This window comes from Lepisosteus platostomus, chromosome 24 (genome assembly GCF_059453375.1).
Source record: "Lepisosteus platostomus isolate fLepPlt1 chromosome 24, fLepPlt1.hap1, whole genome shotgun sequence".
Taxonomy (NCBI): domain Eukaryota; kingdom Metazoa; phylum Chordata; class Actinopteri; order Semionotiformes; family Lepisosteidae; genus Lepisosteus; species Lepisosteus platostomus.
In genome coordinates this window covers 10348505-10360543 of record NC_142634.1, presented here as the reverse complement: position 1 = coordinate 10360543, position 12039 = coordinate 10348505, and the positions used below count along the sequence as shown (strand labels likewise).

The 12039-nt window shown below is 42.0% G+C and overlaps 1 protein-coding gene across 7 annotated transcripts in view; it reads left to right on the top strand.

Moving 5' to 3' along the window:
* kdm2bb (lysine (K)-specific demethylase 2Bb) overlaps window positions 1-12039 on the top strand; it is a 79780-nt gene that overhangs the window by 40104 nt on the left and 27637 nt on the right. For 5 of the 7 annotated variants that reach the window (XM_088618814.1, XM_088618815.1, XM_088618813.1 and 2 more), the window contains one exon: window positions 1003-1089. In XM_088618814.1, coding sequence (XP_088474940.1) covers window positions 1003-1089 — 87 coding nt within the window. Of the gene's footprint in view, window positions 1-1002; window positions 1090-8122; window positions 8282-12039 lie in introns of those variants that run through there. The other 2 variants (XM_088618819.1, XM_088618818.1) reach the window with 1 other exon arrangement.

The following is a 12039-nucleotide window of genomic DNA, read 5'->3' as shown; positions in this document are numbered from 1 at the left end:
ATTGTAGTTAGTGAGGAATTGCTCTCTGGTAGACAACTAAACAGCAGGGGACAGCAGGGGGTTGCAGCTCGATTGCTCAATGCAGAGAGGGAATTCATTTGATTATTTTTTTGAAGATGACATTTATACACAAGGAATGTGGCTCTAATTAGAATAATCCCTGCTCTTATTGATAATAACTTTAATTACAAAGAACTGCAACACTGTCCCATAGGACATATGTAGTTTTACAGTGACTAATGAAGCAGAGACCTCTGTTTGTAAGTGCAAAATTTATTCATTTTCACATTTTGCTGTGGCTGTTTCCATAATTGCACATTTCTTGAAGCTGTCTTTTTAAAAAAAGAGATAAATCTGAGGCCTTGTTCTAAATTCATTTCAAGGGGTATTATTAGACACATATTTTCTTGTTTATGTCGCATGGGAAGGAGAAGCGCATACAAAATCAATCTGGTTTATTCAGCTGAGTTATTCTTGCACATTAAACAGCAAGACCAACTTATTTCTGGCGATTACTCCCCTCGTAAAGGCATACAAGGTAGTGTTATTATAATCAATGAAAATACATCACTTTGGATAGGCCTGGCTGTCTTTGTTAGAGGACAGTCTGCAGCAGATCTTTGCCATATAACCTAGAAGGTTGTGCAGGCATCTGTACTGAGGCATGAATGTAACTGAGTAGGGCAGGCACTGTAGATAGAAGAATGCTGTACAGTAACTCTCGGGTGATACTGAATAGGTGCCTAGCAGTGTTTCACGTGAGAGTTTGCAGTTTTGTTTGTAGTGACTGAGTGATCGTAAGCCCTGTCGTCTTCAGTGAAAATAATTACATCAGCCACAAATCCAACTTTACCCGAGGGATTATTTCAAAAGCAGTCTTTAAAACGATCATCTGTCTCCTTGCATTTTGACAGCCGACCGCTCTCTCTTTTGCTGCTGGTAGGGAACCTGCAGCCGCTGAATTTGTTGGTGGCTAACACGCTGCGGGTCTTTTTCTGACAGGTTGTTCTAAAGGAGCACGCTGATGACGACCCCAAGCTGGCCATTACTGGAGTACCTGTGGTTTGCTGGCCCAAGAAGTCTGTCAAGGTACTGTAAGGCTGGACTTGTGTGGAGCGAGTCGCCGAACTCGAATGTTGCCTTCGGTTTTTAGCCGCTGTTCAGTCATTACGAGTTTCAATACTCGGCCAGAGTCCTGGTGTGTCCTGTGTTTTGGCAACCTGTGGCTGCCAGGTTACCAAAACCACCTGACAATTACAGGTACACTTAATTGTAACCTGTGTAGCATAGGTTACCTTTCAAGTAAAGATGTCCTGACTGCCCCAGGCATTGATGTGCCCAGTAAGAAGGGGAGAAAGATGAACAAGTTCCTCGTAAGTGGTCGTCTCGCTTACATCGCGAGTGAGAAGACATTTTTCTGTTTCGGCTCCATTCTCCTGGTTGCCTCCCCTCTCTTCCATCTGCTGAGGAGATCACGCCTTCATCACGCCTTGCTCTGGTTTCAGTTAGTTCTGTCTTTCCCTGTCTGCACTGTACTGCACGCTGGGGCGGTGCTGTTTTCTCTCAGGCCTCAAATTTGTGGGTTTATTCCTTGGCTTCCCTTCCCAGTCCTCCTGGTGCTGTGCGTGGATGTGTAGTTCTGACTTTCATCTTTCAAGTGCAATAACATTTTTAAAAATGAACATAGGAGCAGCGCCTCCTCTCCTCTGTGATCATTTTAACGTATAATGAGAGTGAGGCTATGATCAGAATGTGAATGGGCTGCAGTTCTATAATCCTGGGTAGAGGGTCTCTATTCTAGTCATTTTATAATGCTTTGTTCTGCTGTCCATCTTAATAACTTGTGATTTAGGCTGTTATAAATGAGGGGGAGTGAGAAAGCTATTGACTTCTCTGTATTGTTCCATTTGTGGCTCCAGTATTGTGTTATTTATTGGGGAGGAAGAAAGAGAGCCTGTTTTATGCTGGGGATGACTCCTGTAATGGAGTGAATATGATTTAGAGGGGATTATAAATAGTATAATTTAGATTATCATTATTGCAGTTGAACTTGGCTATTGAATTGTATATATATGTGAAGATATAACCCAGCTCTTTGTGACAATAATTTGCTCTTTCTGTATTGAAAGTCATTCCAAAAGGAGAGCAGAAACAAACCATGAAAAACCTCATAGTGCCTAAAGCAGCTTATTACCAGTGTTGCTGTTATTTTGTTCATATCTCTAGAGCTCAGGTTAAAGACGTTAAGGTAAATTAAGGTTCTGAGGCAGCGAAATTCCCAATGTGTGGCAGCTGCCATTTTTACACAGGCCAACAAGTGTAACAGCACTTTACAATTTTAAAAAATACTCTAAAATTATACACAATGCAACAAGTGTAACAGCAATTTGAAATTTAACCAATATTCTTTCCAGTTTTTATTTTTTAAATGGGGTGTTTTAAAGGTTCCATTGAGAATAATTGAACTCCATGTTATTACCCATATCTAGTATTAGTCCACATATGGTATTTGTAGACAACGGAAAATGTGGTGATTTGTCTCAAAGTTCAAATAAGTCATCATTTAGGGAGTTTCATCAAAGGTTAAATTAAATACCAGCATTTGTGCATAATCTGACAGTAAAAAAAAATGTTTAGCAATGAATCTTTACTCTGAATAACAGGAATGACACTTGTATCATGGATAACTATTGCTCTCTGTATGCTGGTATATTGGTCTCGTAATTCAGATTCATGGACAATTACTGCTGCTATTATGATTCTGTGATCTATTATTCTGTTTTCTCTAGCACTGCACTAAGATTGTTCAAGAGCCCGACATTTTTCATGTCAGTTAACATTACAGGGATAAACGGGAAAGTAAGGCAGGTTTTGAGAAGTCAGTGAAGGTTTGTTCACTTTCAGTGTTCTTGTGATTTAAATTCTTGGCTGGTTTGCTGCATAATTCTCTGGTGCAGTCATGGTGGCTCTCAGAGTGGATACTCATGTTTTCTGTTTTGTACTTCAGAGCCCACTTTTAAAGTTTTAGTCCATGTTTTCTCCAAAAGTTTAAGAGGGGGTGTGTTAGAGGGGTAGTTAATTAAATTAATGTGCCTCCAGACTTTGATCACGACAGCGCCTTGTCAACATGGGGGATAGTAGCAGAATTAACATTCGTTTGTAAAATATTTGGTTTGTTGTTGTTTTAAGGTTGAGGGATGGCATGTGCATACTGATAATATCTAGTCCAATGCAGAGAATATTCTTGCATCTGGTTTTAGTTTCTTATGACCAGAGAATTTGAGGATTTCGTCCATAGAACAGTAGTTTAACCCTTTCCTGCAGCTTAAAAACACTGGGTTTTCTGTTAATCTCCCAAGTCAACTTCTGGCACAGAGGCACTGTGTGCAGCACGTTCTAACTTATTCAGTTATGATTCTGATATTAAAATAAAAATGAACAAACATGCAAAAAGAGGAAGATATAAGATATCTTAGGTGTAAGGTCTCTATTGCAAATGCGCGATTTGGCAGAATCCATTTTCTTAGCCTTCAAAACTGATTAGCTCACATTTTCTGTTAGAAATGCATTTATGATTTTGTTTCCACCTGTTACTAAGTAAGTAAAGGTGATTTTTAGATCACAGTCATGTTCATTGAATATCATAAAAGAATCAAGGGCTGATTTAGTGTGCATGACGGTATGAGATTGAATTACGGGCTAAAAGATCTTTCAGTTCAAATTGCAATTGACAAGAAAGGGCACAGCATAAAGGACAGGCAGCGGCTGGCATTTTGAGCCAAATATAATTCTATTATTTCTTTATCAGACTGTCATTGGTATCCAGAGCAGCATTGCTGAACAAAACGAGTATGAAAGAATGCAACATGCATAAGTGTTACAATTAACAAAAACTGTGGCCTTTGTAGAACTATAATAACAGATACAATACAAATACTAGCGTGCATATTCTCAGTATGGCAAGAAACTATATACAAATACTGTATCTTGCTTGTGCATGAAATAAAATAATGGCTGCATATGATTAGATAAAATGCTTTTATCGAGTCTTGCTATATGGTTTTTGTGTTTGATGCACTTGAATGTTTTTAGATGAATGTGTACATCACTGTGTGTTCAAGGTAAATGTGTATTTATATATAGTCATTTACAATACATGTGATCTGTAATTTGTTGAAAACCTTTTTCAGTAACTAATAGATTGACTGCAAATTGTTTTTTTTCTGGAAATCCCAGGTGTGAATGGCTATTTGCATAAACAGATTTTGTTCTAGCTTCTTAGTGTCAAATAGCCTGATCATTTTCTAGTTGCCTCTTTACTGTTTGATATTAAATAAAATGGTCAGGCCTAAGAAATGTGTATATCAGCTGGTTGTAATGGTTAAGCATGCTGTGATTACTGGGATATGCAACACTTCATAATATCACTAAATGCCTGCAATGTACACAAACCCCTCCACCTTAATTAAAATTAAGATTTTGATCTTAATAAAAGTAATGGGGAATGGGTTTTTGCAAATTGTGTCCAGTTACATTTCATCTTTATCAAGTCGTTTAGCAATGATAACTGCTCTGCTTGAGCTGACTTAAAAGAAGACATCTACAGCAGCAGGAATAAAAAGATCATTTTAAATAGATATGTGTGCAGTGGTGTGCCAACGAAGACAAGCACGCCTCCTTCGAACAGGTTTAATTAACGACACGATGTCATCACTGTGGGGGGGCTGCTGGTGCATGGCACTGCCAGTCACTCCCTGGACAAAGCCAGATTGCAACTTCATAATTGTTATTGCAGCTAAAGGTGGAATGAGCTCTAAATCAAAAGAGAGATCAAAAGCCCTGTTGGGGATAAAGGAAAAAAATGCCAAATTTAAAAACCCTGAATCAGATTCTGTCCGTCTTCTGACCGCTTCATCCAGGACAGTTTAGCAGGGGAGCTGGAGCCCATCCTGGCAAGCAGCTGGCACAGGGTGGGGTGCACCCTGAACGAGATTGGCAGTCCATCACAGGGCACACACAGACACTCACACCGGCGCCGGTTGTCGCAGAAGACAACGAACCCATCGGTCCAGTCTTTTGGACTATGGGGGGAAGCTGGCGCACCTGGAGGAGTCTCATGCCGATGTGGGTAGAACATACAGACTCCACACAGACAGCACTCCAGGATCGGAATTGAACCCGGGGCCCCAGCACTGCGAGGCAGCACTGTGCCACGCCCCCCCCTCCCCCCAGTAACAGATTGTCTTTTGTATTCCATCACTTTATTTTCATCGCCGTCACTGTAAAATTATGGATCACTTAAGAAATGTGTTTTTTTTTTTTGGTTCCTGTCAGTGCAGCATGGCGTATATTAGCCCATCACTCATGGTGCTGGCGTTGATTTTAGGTGGGAGCGTCCACAGTGTAAGATCCCCATGGCTTTGGGTTGAGAGTGGTGGTGCCGATCTAACTGTAACAGCCGGGGGTACCAGTCCCGTGGCATTGCTAGTAGCTGCCCGTACCATTTGGCGTGGATCACAAACATGAAGCTGGCCGAAGAGAGCTGTTTTCCCTTCTGTTTGGCCCTTGAGTTTGAAAGGCAGTTATTCCACTAATGCAAATTCAAAGGCTTAACATGTGTGGCTAACCATTTACATTTACATTTATTTTTATTGGCTAACGTTTATATCCAAAGCAACATGCATGTGTACCCATTTTATACAGCTGGGTATTTTGCTGGAACGATTTGGGTGAAGCGCTTAGCTCATGGGCAAGACAGCAGAGTCTCACCTGGGAGTCGAACCCAGGTAGTTCAGAGTCTTCTAGTTTTGAGTCCAGATCCCTAACCAATGGAGCCTTACTACTACACCATACTACTAACCACAGATGTGCTATTTTCCCATTTCTATTCTGGGTGCTCAGCTTATTCCCACTATATCATATTCAGTGTATGTGTGGGTTCTGATTGCTTTAATTTGTGTCCTGAGAGTTGAAGGAATCAAATCTACAGTGTGTTTCACTGAGACTTGGCAATGAATTTGGAAATTGAGGGTGTATCCTAAAGATGTCCTCTTATTTCAGTGTCAGGGGAGGTTATCTGTTCAAATTAAACTATTGCAGCAGTAGTAATACATAGGAACATAAGTCAGCATTGGATGTTGTAGTAAGTGGGGATTGTTAAGATGCATGTTCCTGATTTTGTTTCGTTGGCCAAGTCTTTGGGAGAAAATATTTTGCCTTTCAAAAGCATTCCTGAGGAGATTTATGACTGAAGGTATGCAACTTATTTAAATTCAAAGCAGTTTAATTTATGTTAAAGATGAGATTTTAGCAGAGTGAAGGGGAACTGGAAATAATGTGGGTTTATGATAAACACTGGAAAGTTTTGTAGCTTTTCTAGCCCTTGCGAGAGAGAGAGAGGTCCCGTATTCATAAGGCTGTGTGAAAATCATGCACAGCCCAATGATTCGAGCATCATGTTTCTGGAACTGATAGAGTTAAAATGAGAATTATAACATTCTGACAAAAATGAAAAATAAGCCACAAATTCCTGTATTCTGCTGACACTGTTATTATAATAACAGGGCTGGCTGTACACCACACAGCAAACTGGTTTCTAATGAGCATTTGTTCTACACTGAAATGAAAGAATTTTCTTCTTTTTCTCATGTTGGGGGGAAAAGCATTTCTTAATTAATTATTGGCCTACTGTCAGAAATTGAAATGTGTTGGTAAGAAAAAAAAATGGAGACGACATTTTTTTTTTGCTGAAGGCTTTTAAATGCTGAGTCTGTTTTCACATTTGTGTTTTCTGAAAACCTCGAAGGGAAGTGCCTCTCACTGTGGACATGCATGTTGTCCTCATCAATGAGCTCGTTCAAGCAGTATGGTCTTCATTCATTATACCTACAGTATCTGCCCCCCCAAAAAAACACTTAAAAAAAGTTTTCATTCGTCTGGAATTGTTGAAGTCAGTGACTACATGTACTGTAGTTGGACTCCTGACTCTTTCTATAATAATGGCCTCTCAGATGCTTTTAGCAGAAGCTGTCTTTGAAGATCCTCTTAGTCTGCACTATTGCCCCTGTCAGCTGGAGCAGACTGAAAGGAGTTCATTCAAATGGGAGAGCTTTTGTTTTGAAGTTTGTTATGTATGTAAGGGGGGTTGAGGTTGCAGGGAGTAAGTGGGGAGGTGGTGCCTTTGTTTACCCTGACGACCCATCGCTATGCAAATGCAGTCTTAAGAGGAGTACTTTAAATTAACGAGGGGATTGCCTGAGGCCTCTTGGGGCATTTGAACCGGGATTCTTCCTCTAACAGCCAGGCAGGGCGCACAAGTAGGAACTGACCACTGGCATGCCTTCCTTGTGCATGGAGGGGAGAGGTCAGGTATTTGCTGAAGCTGATCGACGAATCAGGGGTTTGGAAGCTGAGAAGCAAAGCAGATGGTCTGTAGGATTAAGGATCATTAATATTTATCGTTGTGCAACCCTGAACTGGAATACAAATGTTTGTGTAGTTTCTTCATCCATTTGGCACGCTCCAACACGCCATTAAGGCCACTTTATCTTTCTGTGTTAAAGTTTTGAGTTTTATTGTAAATACTTCTTTGTGCTCATATAAAAACACCCATCCTCATACCTGTGTGTTATTCCAATTAATTGTGGTTTTTATTAGTATCAGGGGAGAATAAAGTAGTAGTATATTAATGCTATGTCCTCCCCTCCCTTACGCTGAGTACATAACATTGGAGCATGACATGAAATTTTAAAGGAAATGAAAGCCTGGCTACGCATGGTAGGCCAGAAGAATCGAGGGAAGAGCAATGGATGCTGGCCCATGAGGGAGGGAGTAAGAACCGGCAGACATGCTCAAGTGCTCACAGAAATAAAACAAAAGGCCCGCTGTGCCTTTTAGGAGTCATTTTCAGTCATGATCTTGAGAAGCCTGATTTGATGGTTTTGCACATGCGACCCTGGCTCTGGTTTCCCCTCCCCTCTCACTGGTATGCAAGCACAGTTAATGACGACCCCTCCGTGGGCACCTTGTAATCAAACGCCATATGGCTCTCCATTGGCTGGCCCAGCCCCTTCCTGACCCATCTGATGAATATGCATGAGCCTCCTGGCTTGTATCTGTCTGTGTAACTGCCTGCTCTTGTGAGGAGGGGAGGGTTCCTCACAACAGCAGCAGGCTCAGTCTCCAGCCATGTCAGTTTGCTTAAAGCTGGACTAATAATGAAACGGACATGGCCCTATCACTGAGCGCAGATGATGAGGATTACGATTCGGAAGGCGAACAGGTCAGATTCCCACTCTTTTTTTTTTCCTCCCCACTCAGGTCTCCCTGATTGAAGCCCGGGAAGCTCACATTGTTTGTGAGCTGCTGCTGTTGTTTTTTTTCCCCCCTCTTTCTTTCCGCCTGTCCTCTGGCAGGCTCTGCGAGAGAGCAGTGAGCGTGTGTGCACGGGGAGAGGGGGTGGTACTGTTCGAGGGGGGCTCGCTTTGCAGCAGGGAAGCCGAGGCCAGAAGAGGCTGTTTCTCTCCTCAGGGCAACTACCGGTTGTCCCAGAACAAAAAGAAAATGGGAGCACGTTCTCGGCTTCCTTTCTGCCTCGCCTTTGCGTTTTCAGTCGACGTGTTTCGTGTTAGTTTGCTGGGATTTATGAAATCCATCTGTTTTTTTTTTGGTGTGTGTGTGTGGGGGGGGTTCTTTTGTTTCTACTGCAAATTCTGATATACAGCTAGATCAGGTTCCTGGGCTGCGAGGATGTCAGTTTCCAGTTTCTCTTGTTTCTCTTGTTCTGCTCAGGTGACATATCTTGACTGTTCCTCGGGTACAACCCACCGGATCAGGTCATTAAGAAAATCCCTCAGTCCGATACGGGAGTGCTGTAAAGGTTTGTGGCCCAAACCAGCTACTGTAAGGACCGGCCTCACAAAGGCACTGAATCACATGGTCTCGAAAGATGGCTCCAACTTGGCGACACAAACGCACAAAATGCAGCTCGGTTATTTTTCAGCTGGCGTGTGGCTCGAACCGGGAATCCTTTCCTCTGCGCTAAGAAGTTACTGAATTGGTAGCCGCGCTGCATGTGTGTGTATCTCAGGGGTGCGTGGTTGCACACGTGAGCGAGACTGCTCTCCACACGCGCTGCAGTGCACACGTCTGTATGAATCATGGGTAGACTGGAAACAACAACCAGAGGCACTTGGTTTGATTAGAGGGGTAAAGTGGATTCTGAAAATGCAAGAAACAAACGGTGGGTTTGTATCCTGTTCACCTAGGCAGCGGTTAGTTACCAGAATGGTAATAATGTGCACTTAATGGAGTAAGTGCTTTACTATTTAAAATGTATTTAGGGCTCTGTATGTGGATATTGGGTACAGAACCCTAAATATAAAGGACAAAGGTAATCGCCCCTTTCAGTAATAAAATGAACACTTCCTGTAAGCCAAAAACCTCTGTGATTAAAATGGAATGTCCTGTTTTCTCGTCGGGCTGCTAAGGATTTGCTCAGAATGTTTCAAGCCAGTTATTTCAGATTGTTGAATGTGCTACTCTTGATCCTTTTTATGTGTTATGGGGGAATTCATTGAATTCAGAAGTTAAGGGGTTGTCCTTTTTTTTTTGCTGCCATCGTTTTGCTTTTTTTAGATTTGAGGTGGGTATTTTTTTGTTTTTTTTTTAGTGGAATCTTGGTGAGGAAAGTGCAGCACATTATTTCCCTAAATCTGGCACTGGTTGAGAAACGTCTCCCACCTAGCGAGGTGTGTTTAATCCCGAGTGCTACCGAGAAGCCTGGCTACTGTACCTTTAAGAAGGCCAGAGGCTAGCTTGTTTGGCAGGAGTGGGGGAGGGGATGGTGGGAGCAGGAGGCAGGAACAATGAGGAGGTTTCTTGCTCTGCTTTCTCTTTCTCTGCTACTGCATCCAGGGCACGTGGTGGACCTTGCTGACTATTAAGATGTTAAGAATGGAGGTGGCAGGACAAAACAGGGGAACCGCTTAAAACAGCATTTCGACCTACAGCTGCTAATAATCATGTAACAAGGATTTATAGCATTGGGCAGGAGAGCGAAGAAGTGGTTAGGGCTCTGGACTCATTACTGGAAGGTTGTGGGTTTAAATTCCAGGTGAGACTAATTGCTGCTGTAATACTCTTAAGCAAGAAAACTTCACCTGAATCGGTCATGTGAAATACCCAGGTGTTTACAGTATCAGGCAAATAAATCAGGAACCCCCAAGAATACAGTTCAGTGATAATAAGGTGATCATTTTGATTTTCAGGCACCTTTTTTGTGTACCTTTCTTTCCACATGCTATTTTTCTAGATTCCTCATGCGTGGAGCTGAGGTGCCATGCTATATCTCAGTCCTGTATTTCTGAAGTGTACACTGGTGTATTGGGTCTAGATGGCTTTGTGTGTCAGTAACCTGAGAATATTGCCCTGACACATGGTAGTAAGAGACTGGATTTCATGGAACTTTCCTGAGAGAGGTGTGGATGATTGTTGAGAAGCTGGGGGACTCCTGTCCCTTTAAGTTGCACCCACGTTCTTACAGACTGGACTTCAGCGCTGTACAAGCATACATATACATTCATCCCCTGTGTGTGACGAAGAAGCCACGTGCAGGTAAATATTTTGTAGTGTGCCGAATATTATTCGTAAATGTCTTAGGTTTAACATTGTTACCTTAACTAATTTCTCTTTTTCCACACCCCCATATAAAAACCCTGGATTCCTCTATAATGCATATAAAAAACTGAACACCATTATTGGTTCTTGTGTGCAGATAAAATGAACAGCATGCACCAGCAGCCCCACTGCACAGCAGATCAGTGGCAGCAACTGGGAAATGTAGGGAGGCCAGATTGTGCATGTCCAGTGTGGAATGTAGCCAGGAAAGAAGGGTTGATGTGCTGTTTTGAACAGTACCATGAAATCTTTAATGACCAAGTTGTCAGGGCATCTGTGTAAAAGGTGGCACCTCCTATAACATGTCCCCATTGGATTTTTAAAAGTCTGATCAGGGGGTTAGAGTCCCCTACTGGTCCACCACACCACTTGCAACAGCAGTCTGGTTTCCCCTTGGGGTCTCCCATCCCAGTACTGACCAGGCCCAAGTTCTGAGATCTGACAAGATCGGGCTAGAAGAAGCCGACAGTGGTGCTGTGGTAGTTGTTGATCGTTTTCGATATCACAAAATCTGTCTACATCGAGCACCACTAATGAGTCAGAAATGTTCATCTGCAATCTGTCTTTGTGTAGTTGGCATTGCTAGTATCACATGGAAGCCTCATATTGGCCCGTGATATCATAATGAAGTTAACACTCATGGAAAATGCCTTTTTTTAGGAGCCCTTCTAAAATAGCTTTAAAAAATTAAACCTTCAATGCAATACCATCAGCAGGGCTGTACTTCTCTTTCATTTTCTGTAAAGCAGGATGTTGTATCTCTGTACAGACTTTGCACTTGTCAAAAGCCTTAAGCAATATTCTGCCTTAATCTCAGATCCTGTGTCTCACAAATCAATACAATTGTGCAGTCATCAGCAGATTGGGCTATTTCTAGAAAAGCTTTCCATAAAAAGTCCTGGATATAAAAACAAATATCTAAAAGGCAATTTGATGCGCAGTAGCCACATGATGAAAGCACCATCATGTGTGCTGTATATATGAGGCTTCTCGTTTTGCCTCAATTACTAATTGATTTCTGTCATTACACTCTGCTCGGTCATCTAGCCCCGTATTTTCTCTGGCTTTGTTTTCAAACATTGATTACAATTCACGTTTTCCTTGCCCAACATTTGTTACGGAATGCTTAATGCATTCTTCTTAACCACTGTGTATCTGCTGTCACTTTTGTGAGTAAAATATTTTTTTCTTCTACTGGCAGCCTGTGGATTTCAGAATGAGGTTAAAAACCCTTATTTACTTTTTAAGATTTCGAGCCGTTTGGCTCCTGAACTGTGAACTGTTGACTCCGTACACACCTACGTGTTTGCGATCTTTGGCTTCTAGCCATTTGTCTGTTCCCAAAACGGGGCTCGGAGCACT